Source organism: Pelodiscus sinensis, chromosome 14, assembly GCF_052426305.1.
Source record: "Pelodiscus sinensis isolate ZL-2025 chromosome 14, ASM5242630v1, whole genome shotgun sequence".
In the NCBI taxonomy this organism is placed as follows: domain Eukaryota; kingdom Metazoa; phylum Chordata; order Testudines; family Trionychidae; genus Pelodiscus; species Pelodiscus sinensis.
Genome location: NC_143065.1, coordinates 5,479,995 through 5,500,351, shown reverse-complemented (window position 1 = coordinate 5,500,351; position 20,357 = coordinate 5,479,995). Strand labels below are relative to the sequence as shown.

At 42.9% G+C, this 20,357-nt stretch overlaps 1 protein-coding gene across 7 annotated transcripts in view; it reads right to left on the bottom strand.

Moving 5' to 3' along the window:
• Positions 1-20,357, bottom strand: part of TLN2 (talin 2) — a 372,445-nt gene that overhangs the window by 97,145 nt on the left and 254,943 nt on the right. For all 7 annotated transcript variants that reach the window (XM_006127334.5, XM_075897670.2, XM_025186799.3 and 4 more), the window contains 8 exons: positions 17,549-17,662; positions 14,977-15,111; positions 14,438-14,566; positions 12,509-12,611; positions 9,683-9,891; positions 8,412-8,531; positions 5,617-5,814; positions 2,807-2,946 (listed from right to left, as the gene is read on the bottom strand). In XM_006127334.5, the coding sequence (XP_006127396.3) occupies positions 2,807-2,946; positions 5,617-5,814; positions 8,412-8,531; positions 9,683-9,891; positions 12,509-12,611; positions 14,438-14,566; positions 14,977-15,111; positions 17,549-17,662 (1,148 nt within the window). The remainder of the gene's footprint in view (positions 1-2,806; positions 2,947-5,616; positions 5,815-8,411; positions 8,532-9,682; positions 9,892-12,508; positions 12,612-14,437; positions 14,567-14,976; positions 15,112-17,548; positions 17,663-20,357) is intronic.

Below are 20,357 nucleotides of genomic sequence, written 5' to 3'. Positions count from 1 at the left end.
AACCATCATACAGATTGGGTGGCTGTATCCGTGGAGTAGAGAGATGCTAGTAACGCTGCTTTTGTGATATTTGCCCTGTATTGTCTGCATGAGTCCTCTGGTAATCTATTACGTATTTTAGAGAATTGTCTGTCTGTATGGCCATCTGTCTGTGAGTCTGTTTGTTCAAAAAACTCCTCCTAAATGGTAAGAGCTAGGACCACCAAATTTGGTAGGAAGCTTCCTCATATCATAACTTAAAGCAGGGTCAGGGGTTGGTTGTGCCAGGGCAATGGGGTCGTCACATTATTGGATTTTAAGGGGAGCACCCAGATCACTGCCACGCCTACAGGGGCTGTTTTCCCCAAAGTCTGTTCAAAGGGAACTGTGTGAGGTGTCAAATGAAAGCTTATGTTCTACTGATTCTATATACGCTACTCATGTACTTGTATGATATCTATATGTGGAGTTATGAACATGGGCTGTGTGCTGGTACTGTGAATGTTCTCTGCCGGAGACAGAGGAATGGGTCTGGACTGCGTACTGTAAGGAAGGAATGTCCAATGAATGTCTATGCTAATTAGCATGGCCCCAAGGACAATGGCTCTCAAGGAGGCCAATTCACACCTGAGGAATGCAACTGGAAACCTGCAACCAATCAGGGCATAATAGCTGCAAGCATGTGAAACACAGACAGGTCACTTGACAGTGTGACCCACTCTGGCTAAGGGGATGCCAGGAATGGATTTAAAAATGCCACGAGGTGGACTCCATCTTGTCTTCAATCCTGCTACTGATCCCAGATGCAGCCTTGCGAGGAACAGAAAGCCGGGAAGGATTGTTGACCCATCCTGACATAGGATGTACACCAGAGACTTTTAAGATAGCAGTTTGTAACATCTCTGCTGAGAGCCTGCATCAAAAACCTGCTGATTGATGCATGTAATGTGTGCTCCTTAACAACCTGACTCTCAACCTTTTCTTTCTTTTATTAATAAACCTTTAGATTTTAGATTCTAAAGGCTTGGCCCAGCATGATCTTGTGGGTAAGATCTAAAGTGTAAATTGACCCGGAATTTGTGGCTGGTTCTTTGGGATCGGGAGAACTTGTTCGGGGTAGATGAGATTGGGTTCTATAACCACTCACCTGTGTGTAAGGCCTGGGGCTCATTGTGGCACAGGGAGAGCTGGAGTATCAGAGGGGTTTTGTTCGTGAGGCTTCCTGCTGGCCATATTGGCAGCTGGAGCCTTCAGTGTGACTGGTTTGTGGCCTATTTGGGAAAGGTCTCCAGTCTGGGGCTATAAGCAGCTGTGGTTTTGAGCAATTAGCCTTGAGCGGATGCCCTCAGCGGTGCCCAGACCCGGCCCAGTCTCTCACAGGGGTGTTTGTGGAATGTGATTATTTTGCATGAAATGGAAAGGGAAGGGTGTGAAAGCAGGGATGGTTATACTCATGAATGTCCACAAGAGAGCAGCAAGCACCCCAGCCCAAAGAGCAGCCACTGGCTGGCAGCACAGCCCCTGCCCTGAGGAGCAGGGCTGCCCCCAAGCCACCATGGCACCCACCTCCCTTGCCCCAGTTCCAGGGAGAAGCTGTTAGGTAGGCAACATGACCCCTGTCTCGGGCTGCCCCAGCGAGAAGCCGGCAGGTGGAATATGTGGCCCCCGCTGTCCCCAGGCCCAGGCAACACTGGAGAAGTCTTCTAGTTGTAAAATAAAGGACTTCATTTTATGGAACAGGACATAGGTATATTTTGCCAAGAGCGTGGGGTAATTGGCAAAGCAAAATTGAAATGAGGCTGATGAGTAAGATTTTCACTTTGAACAGGCAATGCAGAGTCTACTACATTTTGGCTTCTGTAATGGATTATGCAGAGTTCCCGTACAACTTAAATGTGGGGAACCAAACTTCTATATAATGTCATAAAGATAAATGCAGAGATACCCGTGGCAGTGAAAGGGATTTACATTCCACATAGGGCTTTACAGAGTTCTTCTCGTTATGCTGTGAGTTGCAACAAAGTCACCAACTTCTGCTGGATAGAATTAGTGCCAGGTGTTGCCTTGCAGGCAAAGGTTCTATAGCAGCGCTCTCCTACTGAACATGTAGGGAGATCCAGGGGAAGTTAAGTGAGCTAACTGCACTGCGTGTATTTCGTTTCAGAAAAGTGACTTGGGAAAAGAAGGGAACGTGGTGAGAGCACCCAGCAGTGGCACTGCAGCAGACTGTTCGCCAGATTTTTAGGCAGTGCTGGTAGCAAACTTGCAAAAGGCTGACACATTCCGTCTCCCTGGCTGGAGTGGGCATTTAAGAGGTGGGATCAGCAGCAGCTCCCAGAATAAAAACCTGGTGCCTAGCCCAAAAAAGCAAAAAGAAATCTCACCCCCCACCTCCTCTACCCACTGAGCTGTTTATAGCCACCACATATGCATTAATATTGCTTAATAAGAGTTGTCTTGAAAAACCTTGCTGGCAGCAGGCATATGCAATACCCTCAGCGTCTGCATCTGTGAGGGCTAGGAAGGAGGTAGACAGGATGGACAAAGAACAAACATGAGAAATAGTCTTCTTAAAAAAAACAGACCAGATCTCCATCTGCTGCAAATCAGCATGGCTCTGACTTCAACAGAGCTGCACTGAAATACCCCACGCCAGTGAAAGCCAGCTTCCGCTGATTTCAGTTTCACTTAATAAGCTGCAGTATGCAACATCCAATAGGATTAACCAATAGTAGCAAGAGAATAAGCTAACAAGTCATACATCCTGCAAAGGAAAAGTTAAGAAACACCGGCTTAGGAAAAACTAAAGCAGATGACATGGCTGTACCTTGCAGCTGCAGCTAGGAGGTTCTTGGCATTAGGAGCTCCAGGATCAACTGAAAGAGACTTGGCGGCCAATAGCAGCTTGCTGGAGGCCATAGAGATGTTCTTGAGGTTCCCTATTACTTGAATCTGGTCCTCTTTAGTCTGGAAAATGACAGCAGCATAACATTACATACACCGATTGCCTCAGCTAGAGACACAGCTAAAACTTCAAGCACTGTAATTTGGCATTCAACTGAATTATCCATCTAAACCCAATGACACGCATGGGGTAACATTCCAGACAGGGCCACTGAGCATCACCTCTGCTTGCCCAGATAGGTGCCTCTAGTGCCTTTCACGCAGCAGAAAAAGAAACCCATATACAAGGAGCTTGATTTCTAACAGTAAGATCATTCACAGAGACACGGAGGGGAATTTAACTACTTGCTGAACAATGCTTTTGTTGTCAAGTGTCTTGTATGTCTCTGCCTGGCACAACTGACCCCCACTGTTCTGGCAAAGGGTACTGACTATATTTCTGCATCTCCCAAGTCATTTGCTTTACTTACACCTTTACTGGGTTAATAGCTCTTTCTTATACCTTTACTGGGTTAATAGCTTAAGCAAAAAGAAAGTCTGCAAAAGACCATCACAAACATTTAACTGTAGTGGTACGCAATATGAAGCAGTAATATTTCTGAAAAAAAAAATCTACTATGTAGCTTTATTTGATCATTTGAATTTGACACCACATGACTTTACTTTCAGGGAGTGACTAAGAAATATCTCTATCTCTCTTTTAGAGAGTCTGTGCATCTGTCTGTCAGCGAGTCCATCTATCTGCTTGTGAGTCTGTTTGTTCACAGGGAAGAGCTAGGGCCACCACCTTTAGTATGCAGCTTCCTCTAATCCTCCCGTAAAGCAAGGTCAAGGTTTGATTGTGCCAGGAAAATGGGAAGTGCCTGGAATGGGATTGTTTTCCATAACACACAAATGGAGGGAACTAAGCAAGGACAGTTAATGCTCCTCAATGACCACCAGAGGCAATGAGAGCAGGTGATCTCAGGGGTGTAGCTGCACGCAGAAGACAGTAGCCAGCTAGGGCCAGAGCTTTCCATATTGCTGGCCACCAATCATGGGTAAGTGGCAACTCTGCTCTCCCTCCCCCCAGAGCACAGTCCCCCCACCTCCCTGAAGGAGACATGGGATGATGGGGCACAGGACATCACAGCTTGGTTCTCCTCCCCCGCCCCGGAAGAGACCAGAGGCTGAGTAGCAGAGCCCCTCCCCACCAGGAAGAGCCACTGGCTGGAGCGAGGTAGTGAAGTCCCAGCCCTCCAAGAGGTGCTGCTAACTGGGCAGAATGCCCCCAGTGATGGAGTAGCACTGCCCTCACTGTTGCGAGTGGCCCCAGTGAGCTCCCAGCCCTAAGTTCTACACCTCTGCCATGAGCCCCCGCAAGGATCCGAGCAATGCTGGGTAAATCCACTAGTAATTTTATATAAGTGAAGTTAGAAAATAGTATTGCATGATTATAGTATGTGACAAACAGCGGTGCTTAGATTTTGTGTCAACAATTTATGCAATAAAATTAGCATTTTTGTTGTAGAAAGATCTGCAAACAGGTCATATTTTACCTATTTTATGTGAACAGGGCTTGAACTGCTTTCTGTATTAACTATATTTGCCCCACATGACAGGTCCCCCAAGTCATATGATACTGAGTGTATGACTATTTACAGAAAGCATCCCTTTTTGTTCATACGTTATCCATGAATAACTGATTGTTTTAATCTACTGTGTGATTGAGACAAACCTTTCAAAAGGGCCACCGAGATCATTGCTAGTAGAAAATCTCTTGCAAACAGGCATTTACACTAAAATTTACACTTTTAACTTCAGTGAACAGCCTTCTGATGCAAGGCCACCCACTCTTCTGTTTGCAAGTGATTAGGAGCTGACTAGCACCCATATCAGCACAGCACAAATGGATGGGTTTTGTTTGCAAGACTATTCAGGGTTGCTTTTTGCTACATTAGCTCAGCTCTAGCCACACAGCATGAGGTTTAAAGGACATTAGGTCATGGTACAAGACAACCCAAAATGTTACTTTAATAAATGTAGTGAGGTTGAAGTTTTCTAATTTGTAGTACTGGAGCCTGCAATTCAACCAGTTAGCTGCAGAAAAGGGGTGAAAGAATTCCTTTGTTTCCACGTCCATTCAGTCCCCGGGGTTCCAGTTTGCAAAATTACACAATGCTGCCATACACTTCACCAACTTTCTCTACAGGCTGGCTCCAGTCTTCAGCTGACTCATGCATGTGATGTGAAGTGTATGCGCTGGTGTCGTACTGAATGGGAGATGCCAAGTTAAAATGACAGGGGTTTTACTATATGCTCAGTCCCCTTCTTACTCTGATTCACTGGGGTACTGAGCACTCAAGGGCGCGGCTTAATTTTAAGTAACTTTGAACTCCAATAACACGCCTGGGTAACTGCACCAAGACAGAAGGTGTCATTTACAAAGCTTCTGACTTTAGGAAAAGGCAATGGACTATGCTACCTTCAACTGTACAGTTTACAAATCAGCTAACACCAGGCTCACACTACATCAAATGAGCATCAAATCATAGCTTCAACAAGCACCCAGGATCAGATACTCCCATATATCTTGCACCACACACAACCCCCAACATGCTCTCGTCGCTTCTGAACGGTTGGTCTGACTCTTCCATAATAGCCCCCGACTCCCTGTAGGTTTAGATTAGCCCAGTTTAACACTCCTACACACCCAATGTAATACATCCACTCATTACAGTCACCAAAACTCACTTGTGCTTGACCAGCCATTTCAATACCAGCATCAAGGAACTCATCGAAGTCATCACTGAATTTTCCAGAGGCTGCTGCCAACTCTCCGCTTTGGCCCCGGGTAGCATGAACCACTTCTCCTGCTGATTGGTTTAGGTCAGCTGCAGCCTGGTTCAGTTCACTTTGGGCTTCTTGGAAAGATTTAGAACTTGGAGGCAGCTTCAAGAGAAGAAGAGTTGTGTCTTAGTGACCAGCCATTAACACTAGCCCATAATTGCACAGTTCAGCACAATTCAAAACATTAAGGTAATGAAGGTGTGATCTTTGAGCCTGACAATAATCTGCACAGATTCCCTGGCCAAAAGGGACTGTTGTGATCATCTGAATTGCCATCCAATACCTGATCATTAGGATTTCATTCATGAATGAAAACGACTTTTAGTTCAGGGATTGACCTGACCCACAATCCCATGTAATAATCACCCTGGCTAGGCTGATTGCAGGTACTAAACTCTAAGCTTCTTGTTCCGAAGTTCAGGACTCTACCTGTTGAGATCAAAGTGGGCAGTCCATCAGCCAGGTGGAATAGCAGCTATCTTCAGGTTCAGTTGCAGAAGGGAACAGACCCTTGGTCAGTGTTACGCTCAGATCTCAGCAGCCCCTGAAACTCTGTGATTGTTCAATATATAAAACCAGTTCTGAATTTTGGGGATCAAATCCATTTCTCAAAGGCCACCTAGAAATACTCTGATTTGTTTGAGGTGACAAATCTGAGGAACTGTCACTAGGAAAGGTTTTAGAATGAACTAAACTGAATAATCTAAACTTAATAAACTAAACAATAAGTCACCAGTACTAGATGACATTCATCCAAGCGTTTGGAAGGAACTTAGATGTGAAACTGCAGCACTGCTAACTACAACAAAAGTTTCAGGTGGTCATCTGAAGAAGTGGACTTTGCCCACGAAGCTCATGGTACCATTTACATGTGTTGCTAGTCTTTTAAGTACTACTAGACTATTTGCTGTTTTTTAAAGTTTACAATAAATCAGCATCTGTGCCAATTTTTAAAAAGAACAGAGGTGATCTCAGCAATTACAGACTGGTAATCCTGACAGGTTCTGGGCAAACCAATTGAAACTATTAAAGAACAAAATTGTCAGACACATAAATGAGCATAATTTGTAAGGGAAGAGTCACAGTTTTTATAAAGTGAAAGCACGCCTCTTAAATTTACTAGATATCTTTGAGGGGGTCAACAAGCATGTGGACAAGAGGGAGCCAGTGGATACAGTGTACTTCAATTTTCAGAAAGACTTTGACACAGTCCCTCACCAAAGGCTCTTAAGCAAAGAAAGCTCCCATGGATTGGTAACTGGTTAAAAGACAAGAAACAATGAGAAGAAACAAAGGGTCAGTTTTCAGAATGGAGAGGGGCATGGTGTCGCTTAGGAGTCTGTCCTGGGAACAGTCCTATTCAACATATTTATAAATAGTCTGGAAAAAGCAGTAAACGGAAGGTGACAAAATTTGCAGATAATACAAAACTCAGCAAGATAATTAGTCCCAAGCAGACTGCAAAGACCTACAAAAGGATCTCATAAAACTGGGTGACTGGTCTACAAACTGGCAGATGAAATTGTATTGGTAAATGCAACGTAATGCCCACTGTAAAACATGATCCCAACTATATGGATCAAATGATGGGGACCAAATTATCTGCTACCACTCAAGAGAGAGATCATTGTGGATAGTTCTCTGAAAACATCCATTCAATGCAGTCAAAAAAGCAAAGAGAGTGTTGGGAATCATTAAGAAAGGGATAGAAAATAAGAAAGAGAATATCTTATTGACTCTCGCCTAATCTTAAAAGAGAGATCTTGGCATTTGAAAAAGTTCAGAAAATGGAATAAAAAATAATTAGGGGGATGGAATGGCTGCCATATGAGGAGAGATTAATAAGACTGGGACTTTTCAGCTTGGAAAATAAATGACTAAGGAGAACATGATAGAGGTCTATAAAATCATGACTGATATGGAAAAAGTGAATAAAGCTATTTATTCCTTCTCATGACACAAGATCTAGGGTGCCACCAAATGAAATTAATAAGTACCAAGTTTAAAACAAACAAAAGGAAGTACTCCTTCACACAACACACAGCCAACTTGTGGAACTCCTTGCATGAAGTTGTGAAGGCCAAGACTACAACAGGGGTCAAAAAAGAACTAGATAAATTCATGGAGGATGGGTCCCCACCAATGACTATTAGCTGGGATGGTGTCCCTAGCCTCTGTTTGCCAAAAGATACTACCTCTCTCACACTCTCTCTCTAATACCCTGGGACCAACATGGCTACATCACTGTACATTATAGTAATTATGTGAGTGTGAAATGGCTAGCAATTGTGTTTGAGACCAGAACTGACTAGTGCATTCATGGAAGTATTGAAAGTGCAATCCTCCATTCATCTGTAGAACTAGTGGTGGAAGAGAAAACTTCATCAAATTACACAACATTCATATGCCTCGTGCAAGTTACAACTTTTGCCAGACGTTAGTGACATTGCTCCCTGTGCTGAGACTCCTAACAAGGGAGCAAATAGTGAGCTAGGCAGAGTTAACAATCTTTACAAGTCACAAACTTGTAGATTTCCCCAAAATGAACAGAAAAGCAGTTGAGGATAAAAATGGCTACAAACAGGATGGACTTGTCCTAGAGTATATTGGTTATTCAAGAATTAAAAGAATTTAAAATGTGAGAAATCCAGGACAGATTTTTACTTCTAAAACACAATTTAACATCAAAGATTTCTCACCGAATCAATAAGAAGTTTCTTGCTGGATTCTCCAATGCTCTTCAAGGCCACATCAACATCTTTTTGCCCAGGCAGACAATTAACGCAGTTATTTAATGAGTGAGACACTGCTTTGGCCACCTGGAAATATACATATCGGCACAGGAAAAACAAACAAACAAAACCAACAAGAAATCCCAATGAAGAACAACATCCAGTTAAAGGGCAGTGTGGTTTGGAACTTCCAAATCCTATTTGTGGTATAACAATGACTTCTCTTCTGAGGCCAGTCACTTAACCTCTCTTTCTCAGTTTCCCACTAACCCGATTTTAGCTACAGAAAAGCTTAAGGAATCATTCTTCACACAAGCCTCAAACAGGGCTGCCTGTGAAAGGAGGGACACATTTGCCCTTGGCCTCCCATTTGAGAGTGCCCCAAACCAAGTGCTGCTGTGACCTGGTATGTGGGGTTGCAGCACTACTCAGTTTTGGGCTGGGAGGCACTGAGACTCCATGTGCTGAATTTCAACGTCAGTCACTGAAATTTGGCCAAGCTGCCTACCACTATCACAATGGAGGGGATACTGGGCCAAACCTAAGTGGTGTTGTGAACCTACATGCCAGACCATAACACTGCATGGAGCCAGCCCCAGCCCCGTGGGCAGAAGGATGAGAATGGTGCAGGATTACTCTCCTCCTCCCCTTTTCCTTCCCTCCAGTGTAATATTTCTAGAAGGGAGAAGGGACTCAGTTTCAGCTATTTCCCCTGAGTCCCGAAAACCTCTGTGCAGCCCAGGACTCAAGGTACTTACTTAAAATACTCCTCTCTAATTTTGCTTTAAAAAGTAGTACAGATTCAAACTTTCCCAATCAACAGAAAAAGGACCTGTTGTTCTGACAACACTGTAGTAAGATTCAGTAACACTGAAACGTCACTTGTTCAGAGAAAATGGATATTACAGAATGTGTTTCCAACACTGTAGGTCAGGACCCTTCATTTGTTAACATCCAATGTAGTCTCTTTTTCAATTTCACAATCAAGACCATACAGCCCAAATAAGGCATGGGTAAAAAGCCTTATTCACATGCAGTATGGTACAACAGGTACATCATTGCATCTCTTCAAAAGAAGTGCTTGTAAAGAGAACTGCATTAAGTGCAGGTCTCCCAAAGGTTCCTAGAATATAACATTCCAGCACTGGCTGCATTATCAGTGCTCTGAGTTAAATATTCAGAAGTCACACACTGCACTTTTTGTTCAGCAAGCATATTAAAGCCATGTTGCAACTTACCTGAGCTAACCTCTGCTGACTTTCTGCATCCCCAGGTGCAACCAGAGCCTGTTTTGCTTCCTGAATAAGCATTGCAGAGCCTTCCATGACATCCCTTGCAGAATCTAACATTGCATGTGCTGCCACTGGGTCAGTGGTGGATGCTGAAACACCTCGTGCTGCCTGAGCCAAAGTCTTCAGAGCCTGAGCCGTCTCCCTGGCAGCAACCCCTACATTCAGATTTCAGACACTCCGTTAGTATCCTCTAAGGTGCAATCCGTATTCTTTTATGGCAGCTGAATTGCAAGGTTATGACCCCCTTCCTACGGAACACTGCAAACATTTTAAAATTAGTCTTTCAGATGTGAACATGTTTGAGAAATGCCCAGAGCAAAGCCATAAAATCAATATTATACCCACAAGAGCACATTTCTGGGTAGTTCTAAATCACCCAACAGATCTTTCTGATAGAGGGAGAAGAAGAAAAAAGTAACAGTTTCAAGTTACTTCCAATTTAGCCAGGAAAAAAGTGTAAGTCTTAGCTGCTAGTGGCAATGAGTTCCAAAAAGACTGAATGATTTAGGACTGTAAATTCTATTGACATTTAAGGAGACTTAGGGCCCTAAGAGTCCAAGACACTTTGGAAAATGGGACTTGGTGTTTTTGAAAATTTCACCCAAGCTGGGAAGTGCACAAGCTGTGATTCAAGCATAAATACTACAGAAAGGCTGTCAAGGACAAAACTGCACAGTGGCATAGCTTAGTTTCATCATTCAGACAGTCATATAGCAGACCTATGAAAACTGGTTTGTGTTGCCCATCTGACTAGACTTTCAACATGTTTGCAGCCATATTGCCAAGACTTGTGACCCCATAAGGAGTTGATATATATAGCTATCTTGTATTTAATGTAGCTCTTATGGAAATGCAAAACATTACTCTGAGTTGTTAAATGATCTTTATTAGACCCCAGAGTAATAGAGGAAAAAAAATCACTGTCTAAACAGTGAAGTGCAGAACATGCTCCATTTATGTATGTGATCGGTTACAATTACAGCACAGAGGTTAACTATGTCATTGACACAACAAAAACACTACAGAAAGGTTTCCATTCACTGCACAGGCCTTCTTTGGTACATCACTTGCTTTGCAGTCTATAAATATTTAGACAGTTACACAGCTGGAATGTAGTTTCACAACCTAATGAATATAAATCACATAGTTGTCAATTAAAAGTGTATTAACATTAACATTCTCAGTACTACAATTGCAGAGTATATTCTACGCAGTGATAAAGCTTGCCATTGCTTCTAGTTTCCATCCCTTCTCTTTAGTGACCTGCAATACAAATTTTACCCTGGCGTATTCCACAGTTACGATCCACAAAAAAACCCTTAACTCACCTCATCAAAACCCTCTTTTTTATGTTAGAAGTTTCTAGTTCTGAATTCTTTTTTTTTTCATTCGTTTCAAAGGGCAGTGCAATGGGAGTCAGGAGCCCTAGATTCTAATTCCAGATTATCCACTCGCCGGAGGTATGGCCTTGTGTGAGTTACTTCACCTTTCTAAGGCACCATTCCCCCTGCGTAACTATTTTGTTTATTTAATCTTTGAGCTCCTCAATGCAGGCCCACTCACAGCACACATACCGATGGGGTTCTGAGCCTGAGACACAGCTACTCACAGTCCCAATAAAAGGGAGAACGAGTTCAATTTTTAGCTTCCTGAAACGTCACGAGCCCAGTCCTTTAAAGATCATGACAAAGTCCTTCAGGAAGCAAGTCAACCCCTAAAATGTCCAATATATCTGCCATGTGGATTAATAAAAAGGGGGGGTCATCTTAATGTACCACAGAGTAACAGTAGTTCTGCCACCCGTGGCATATAAAATTAGCAATACCCACGTGCTAGGTAGGAAACAACAGAACACCATATACCATCACCAAATACCTCACCATTCATTCAAGCACAAAATGATCTACATATTACCAAAGTTGGTATTAGATAAGACAATATAGAGACAGATGCTGAAGAGGACTTTCAGCTCAATAGGAATGCAAGACTTCAAGACGTCTGAATTTTCACTAGACATTCAACACTGACTACGTGTGACTACGTAATAGAAATTTGTGTCATCTAAAACGAATGACATCCGGTTCAAATGAAAGCAACTGAAGTCTTAATCTAATTCCATCAAACGAAACAATAATTGTCATTATGCTTTTTAATCAGTAATACTTAAAAATATCCCCTGGAAGCACTATCAACACTATCAATTTTATTTTAAGGACTAATATTTCACATGCAATTAAACCTGTGCATTGTTTCCCAAAACTGAAAAGGAAGTTCTTTTTTAGAAACAGATCTTTTCAGCCCCTAAAATAATGCACACAAAACACGAGTTAGCAGTGGAAAAACACATCTAGAAAGACTGCATCAGTACTCTTCACTGGCTTCATCCCTTACTATGCACATCTGATGCATGTGTTAGAGATGCTATTTATGCTATGTAGTAGGACATGCACCATCTAGCCAACATAGTGTTTTGGATCACAATACATTAAAACACCAAGTGCTTTCACTTATTGCACTTTCAGAAATATATATATAGCAGCATTTTCTGCTTAACTGGGTTCTCACAATGCTAACCTTCACATGGTGTGTAATTGTACATTGAAGAGCTATCTCCTTCACACACACAAAAAAGATTTGGATTGCGGTCATTCTTTTTTAATTAACAGAAGCTCTAACTTATACTGAATAGCCAGAGACAGGCAGCAGCCTGTGCAAACAGGTGTCTCCTTTTAAAAGGTATCTTATTTTCAGTAGCAATTTCTAGTAACATACCTGTGTAGTGCTCATTGCCTTGAGCGGCACAAGTCAATAGCTGTGCCATTGAGGAACCAACAGCTTTGGAGGTACTTCCAAGGTCCTGAGCACATTTCTCCAACTGAAAAAAAAAATTCAAGAAATAATAGTCACTGTTTAAAACGAATTAAAATAAATTTTTCTTCCAAGAGAAATGGAAAGATTTCCTACCCTCCCCCCATCCTAACTAACATCCACCTCAGCTTCTGAAACCCACTCCTTGCAGCCCTGCATTAGAGAGTCTCAAATGAAGGAAGGCAGCAAATAGCATGCATCATGAAAAGGAAATTAGAGCTTTAAAATGTAGTGCTAATAATTAGCAATATATCTAAGAACATATTTTGCTCTCTCAGCCCACGTGATGGGGTGTGCATACCCCGCACGGAAGCAGGTGGGGTTAAAACCCTCTATGGGTGGAAGAAGCCCCACCCCTTCGCCCAGACTGGGCATGCTCCAAATGCTGGGGCTGCATAAAAGGCAGCAGAGCAGCTCAGTGTGGGCTTGCCACTAAAGGAAAAGGACCTTCAATCAGACCTCCAGGGCTTCACCAGCCAGTGACCCAGAGAGTGGGAGTCAGAGCCCCAGGAGACTGCTGCCAGACAGCCCCACAACAACCCCAGGGAGAAGCAGCTGCCAGGGAACCTGAGGACCTAACCACTTCAAGGGATGCCACCTCACAAGCACTGGTAGGAAGTGACCCAGGGACGATGCAGGTGCGGCCTCTCCCACCCAGGTAAACCTGCCGTGTTTCGGCCGGATTCGCCACCGAGGGGGTGGCAGACCAGGGCTTGCTTTACCAGGAGGCGAACTCAGGCAGCCACCTCAGGTGCCAGACTGTGGGGGGGAGGGACTCCAGTAGGACCCAGAGTGTAGAAAATTTTGTCTGCTGCTGGTGCATATGTATTCTCTCTGCTCTAGCTGCACAGAGAGGGTGGCGTGCTGTGCTGGAGGAAGGAGGGCACAAAAGACATAACAGGCAGGCAGGAGAAAAGGTGGCATGGGGGTGTCATTTGAGCTCCACTCCTCAGGTGCCAAAATGTGGGCCGGCCTTGTGGCAGACTGCTCTGTTGTGCACAGGGCCCTGGATCAGGACCTGGTGGAGTCAAGTGGGCCTAGGTCCTCCTACTGGGATGACTGGCCCCAACCCCCTAACTTACTGACTTTGGCTACCAAGCTGTGCTATCCAAAGCTAAGAGGCCATCCCCTGTTAACTTTGGCTACCTCTCATTGATTCCAGCCATCCTGGACCAAGGGTCAGCGTTCTCAGACCGTGAGTTAGACTGCTGACAATTCAATGGCTGACTAGGCAGTGTTCACACCTCTGAGTATGCCCCCCAAGAGACGGGGTGTGCATATGCCATGACACCAAGTTAAAAAAAAAAAAATCAAGTCATGAGTTCTCTTGTATGTTTCATTACAATTCACTGGCTAAACAAAGGAAAGAAAGACATTAAAAAATCTTTATTACAGCAACCTCAGAAGCTGATTTTCCCCTCTGTTCTCTAGGGCAGAAAGACCTGCCTCCAATCATTATTTCAGTATGAGGACAGGCTTCTTATCAGCATAAAGATGTTTCACGAGGTCGGGGCACTGGAACAATTTGTACAGAGGAAGTGCTGAGAGCCTTTTAACCAAACTGTAAACCCTTGTACATAATGGAAACTATTTGAAGCCCGGTGTGTGCCAATCCTTTCAGCATCCCTAGTTCCAGCACCCATGCATGGTGTTGGGGATGGATTTTGGAAGAGTATTTGTGTAAAAATTCCACTAGAATGAATATCAGCTAAACCAAGTGACTGCTGTTACCACTTGGACCCAAAGCTCTGAATTTTAACTATAGCTCCCTAAAGTTATGGGACAGAATTCCTAAATGATGACCATGCTCAGCCTCTTCTGCCCACCAGTTACCGTTTCTCCTGGGAGTGGTTTTAACTGTCCATCTAGAGCAGCCATCTTCGCATCTTGCAGTTCATTTCTGAGTGTCTGAACAGTGTTCAAAGCAGAATCAATTTCCATAGGGCCACAAGCCTCATGAGCCTATCCAGAAAATAAACAGAAACTGTGAGTAACAGTAAGCAACTGAACTACTACCAAAAATGGGAAAATTCACCAGTGATCATGTCTTGAGCTATTATCCATCTCTTAACAGACTATGCAGACAGCAAAGGTCATCTTGGCATGTTGCATATCTTGGATACAAAAATACTGCACAACATACTTAGCTTGCCAACACAGGAATTCATTGTCCAGCGCCACAAAGGGAACTCAGACGCATTTAGCACCGCTCAATTTCATTTTAGGTGATTAACTCAGAATCAATAGAGCTAAAAGAACAGCAATGAATACCAACTTCCAAATGACATTTCCTATTGCGCACAAGCTTTTACAAAGTCAGGTGTTGTAAGCCACAATTAACCTCTAACTGCTCAAAGAGGATATTTACTCACCTTTTGGGAGGCAGTTCTTAACTCAGCTAAGCTTGTTGCAAGATTCTTAGCACACTGGCTTAGCTGCATTGCTGCGGCTTGATCACTTACAGTCGGTACTGCAGCTTTGGCTGATGCCACCATCTTACTTCCAGGCTATTTAAAGAGTAGAGCAGAAGTGTTGTGATTCATCAGCTCACACCTAGAACCTTGTATAAATGCTTCAAATGTTCAACTAGGTCTAGAATGGACAAAACAATTAGGTCACTAGTTCTGCCATTATTTGCCAAAACCACAGATTAGCCTGGCAGCCACCTGATTACAAGGACCACTGCAAAGGCATCTAGTTTTACCTCATGTTGCCCCTAGCCAGCCCCAATTTGTTCCTTGTCATTATCCTGAGCAGTGATATCTCTGCAGCAGACACTTTTTCCCCGTTATTTATTTGTATGGTGCCTAACTCAATGGGTACCAGTGTTTGACTGAAGCCATTCAGTGGCTACTATAATACAAATAAATAACAAACAGGAAGTTTAAATATTTAAACAGAACATCTACCATTTTATGCATATACTGACTCAGACATGTATGGACAATAAACATGATACACTTGTAATTTCTTGCAACATTTCTGAATATTTAAAGTTTTTCTTCTCAATATTAGTAAATAGGAAAAAAATCAGCCAAGTAATAAACCATCACAGGATCCGGAGATAACATACCTTGGTTACATTCCAACACTTATTTCCCTGGTCTCCAAGAACTTAAAAGACTCCTAGTGACTTCAATGGGAACACACAGGTGAGTAACTGTGACAGGGTGCTCCAGTGCTGGATGGAGTACCTTGATGACACATTAGGCAGAAAGGAAAGGGGATAATGGCCCTAATTAAATCCTGGTAGGTCAGGTGAGGATGATTAGAGTCTGGGATCAATCAGGCCAAGCCCAGGGAAGTACAGCTCGGCTACTTCTACACTGCAGGATTTTTGCGCAACAACTATTTTGCGCAAGAGTTCTTGTGCAAAAGGTCTTCCACAAGAGTGCGTCCACACTGCCATGTGCTTTTGCGCAAGAGCGTCCATGGCAGTGCGGACACTCTCTTGCTCAAGAAAGCTCTGATGACCATTTTAGCCATAGGGGCTTCTTGCGCAAGAAATTCATGTTGCCTATCTACATGGCCTTCTTGTGGAAGAGCTCTTGCGCAAGAGGGCTTATTCTTGGTGGGGAGAGGAATAACTCTTCTGGAAGAAGCCCTGTTTTCTGACACTGTACTGTAAATTTACTTGCGCAAGAATGCGCGTGCAGTGTAGATGCTCTGCAAGTTTTTGCGCAAAGCCGTTCATGCGCAAAAAGCCTGCAGTGTAGACGTAGTCCTCCTGTGGTTGAGTGGAGGCAGATTTAAACACTAGAAGATTCAGGAAGCTGGAACTGAATGCTGGGAGATTTGATTTGTGATTTTGGGGTGTATTCTTTTTTTGTGTGTTTTGGAATGTCTTTGGGCAGGGAAAATAAAATATGTCTCTCTCAAAAGAGAGAAACAGTTGTCATTTTGCTTTTATGCAAGTCAGATCACAGCCTGAGCTACTCCTGTGACAGCACCATGAGTAGATTCAGACTCAATGTCTTGTTTCACATGAGGTACAGCAGTGACCACTGAAAAGATTCACATCTAGCCCATATGACAGAAGGCACTGCCTGGCAAATCTAGAACCCTTCATCTTCAATGTTTTGAAGGAAGCATGGTATATTGCTTATCACCTGAGGTCTCCTTAAAACCACACTTAAGTTAAATCACCTCTGTCTCTCACAAAACAATCTTAAAAATTGGAGTGATACTGCCCCGCCTTATAGAAGATTTGAGAATTCTGGACAAAGTCTGTAGCTAAACTAAAAAATGGTACAGTGGTGGTACTTCCAGCTTCAGCAAAATGCGTAAAACCCTACTTTAAGCAAGGTCCCAGACATTCACGGCATTTTCGTTTTCTTGCCAGCTGAGCTTCCTTTTTAGCAGCCCGTCTCAATGTAAAGTGTATGACACTTTCACATTTTCAAGGAAAGCTGAACAGACAGTACTATGAGCTACCCGTGCCTCAAATTCAGGGCAGTATTACCTAATTAGCATTATCTACTAGTAACAAATGACATTCTCCTTACTAAAGGCATACAACCAGTGACTAACCACAGATCTGGGTACGTCTACACAGCAGGGCTAAAGTCGAATTAAGCTACACAACTTCAACTGCGTCAATTGCATAGCTTAAATCAAAATAGCTTAATTTGGCTTTTCGTGCTGTCTACACAGTAGGAAATCTAAGGAAGAACACTCTTACTTCGACTGTCCTTACTCCTCATAAAATGAGGGTTACCATGAATCAGAATAAGGAGTCCTCCAGCTCAACATTATTTCGAAATAAAGTTGTAGTGTAGACATGTACTATGTTATTTTGAAATAACGCTGCTGTGCAGATGTACCCAGAGTTCTCAATTTGTCCCTCCAATGTGCCATGCCAATGTTTTACTCCACAAAACAAAAACAATTCAAGGTGTTCTCGAGGGAAAAAAATATACACTGCATTTCTTTAGTTCAGTTTACCTGAAGGAAGTTCTGACTGGAATTTATCAGAGCCAACTGAGCACTGAGGTCTTCTGCCTGAGCCTGGCTTCCCCTCACACCCTGCACCAGTTGGGGAATGTGGTCAGCAACATTCTGTTAGCAATAAAGGAGCAAGTTTTAAATGTTACATTTAAAAACTCATTCAGTACTAAACCAAGACTCACATCCTATGAAAGAGACCTATAGAATGTAATAGGGATGATACTAATATGATTCTGTAGAAAATATTTAAAGTTCCATAGAACTTAATAAATCTGAGACTGACTCTTAAAAAAAGAGTTTCTACAGTATCTGGAGAACTTAAGTCTTCCTATAGAAGTCTAAAAGTTACTTATAAAGAAAAGTTAAGAGTTTTCAGTAACAAAAAAAAGATATTTTCATTGATTCAGGAATGTTCTGTTTTGGACATTGTTTTACACTACAAATTGTTTTTGTGTATAGATCTTTCAAGCACCTTTCTTGCCTTAGGGTTAGGGTTAACCTTCAATTCTCACCTTTGATATTCAGTTTGTTTTTATTTGACTTCTTGTAACAAATGTTTGTAGTGTTTGTTGTTGTAATGTTCTGAAAATGTATACTGTTAAAATCTAGTCTCACCCTTATTCACGTCAGCTCATGTTCACATGATCGATCTCCAATTTACACTCTCCAAAAGTATTTCCCTAAAGTTTAAGTATTCCAGGAAAAAAAACTTCAGAAGAGGACTTTATCTGCTATATAATAAATCAATGTCAAAGCTAAACTAGAATGAATAGTCAACATATAAGGATAAACACCCTTTGCATTTTTTATTGAAAATATCAACTACCTACCAGACAACTCTTTGATATGCCCTGCCCTTTGAGATATGTACAAGCTGCTTCTTTTATTTAACAATTTTTCAAAAACTGTAACGTAAGTGTTAATGTATTTTTCTGGGATCTTTGACTTGAAAATGTATGTCTATTCTAGTGGCTACGCTCCTGACTTCCACATAGTTTCTCGCAGTAGAAGAATATGCTCTTTTGCACTTCATTTGATTTCTTATTTCTCTAGAGGCCTTGAAGCAACATTATTCACAAGCACTAATTAGTCTGCCAGCTGTAGCTAAAACACAAAAGAACAGTCTCTTGTTAAGTGAGTTACTCTGTGCTCTGGCTTACAATTAGGAAAATGTGACAGCATCTCCAAGTGCTTACCTTTGACATATCAAAGCTCTGTGTGCTCAGCAACCCTCTTGTCAGTGAATCTGGAACCCCATAAGCTAACATTGCAGTTTGGCTTGAAAAGGGAAGTTAAGGACATAGATTGCATGTAGGTCGACTGAGTGAACCTGAGTAGCAGTATCAAATTGCTATCCATGTTGTCTTGATACACTAGGTAAGGATTTAATCTCATTACACCTCTAGCCTTGCTTTATAGTGTGTAAATAGCTTTCAAAAATGTCGTTAGTCGTAGTTACCAGGCCAGTGTCATCACTATTAATCATTTCCATATTAACTCTGATGAACATGGTACTTTATAGATATGTAGAAAGTCAGTCCTGCCCAAGTTGATTGCAATCTAAATTAGACAAGTCAGGTCTGTGGACTAATGAAGGGGAAGGATCAGTTCAAGTAAATAGGAAGGAAAGCCCTACTCTTAGGCAGCTGTGCTCTCCACTATTATTCAATCTCTTACCTGTATCAGAGCTCTCCCGGAAAACAGACACACACCTTCCCTTCCCCACTCTACAACATTCACTGCATACCAGCTCTGACCATAAAAGAGCAGTCTGCCAGTGGGTCTACGTGACACCTCGCAGCCACTTATCTGGCATGTCATTAAATCTCTTGTAACACACAAAAGAAAAGCACAAGTTGACAGCCACAAGTGAAAATTCCTCATTTTCATGAGCTCTGCATAAGACTTTCCACAGTGCATCATACAAATCTCTCCCTGAACAGCCTGCAGGGGGTGATGTACAGGTATTGCCATTAGCAGCCATACTCAGTTCAAGAAGCATGACAGATACCAACCACTACAGGCTGCACCTCTATAATCTGGACTTCCCTCATCAGGCAACATCCCTGCTTCAGCATCTGTTGGTGAGTCAAGCTCAGGGAGAGTAGGAAAGTACTGGAGCGGGGGAGGCTGCCGGCTGCAGGGCTCTACTCCTGGCCCCAGGACTCCACAGCCACTCCATCTGTTCTCCCAAGTGTCCTCCTTCCAACCCCGCTCCATCAATGCTGGCCCCGCCTGATAATGCTGGAGTGGAGCCCCACAGACAGAGGGGCCAGCACTGACTTTCCCCAGTCCAGCAAATTCTCTGGTTCGGACTAGGTCTCCAGGGAGTTGGACTAGGGAGGCGCAACTTGTACTAGTGTAGAAGATCTGTACTTCGGCTGTGTCAAGTGCTGCTAATAGACACCAGCTACGGAATGAGTGTTACACTTAATTCCCCGGGTCACTACCCAAGGGACAATGTCTCTTATTTCTCAAGTCAGGATCAATTAAGACCTTAAACAAGAGGTAAGGACTAATTACATAGCAGCAGGATCTGTAAGGGTTCCCTGAGTACTAAATAACTTCAAAGCAGTGCTCCTGAAGCTAGCTCTGGGAAAGGATATAGACTCTGAAGGTGATTCATCGTCGAGTGGTTCCCACACAGGGAACTGGCTGTGCAAGCTTCCTGTCAGTGCACTAACTGTAAGGTAACTCCGTAATCCAGTCTGCAACCAAATCTAACAGCTCTGTGCCTGAGGTGCTACATATAGATCTGCATGTAGGGTGCCGCTGATTTATCTGCAGCAGGCACCCCAAGAAAGAT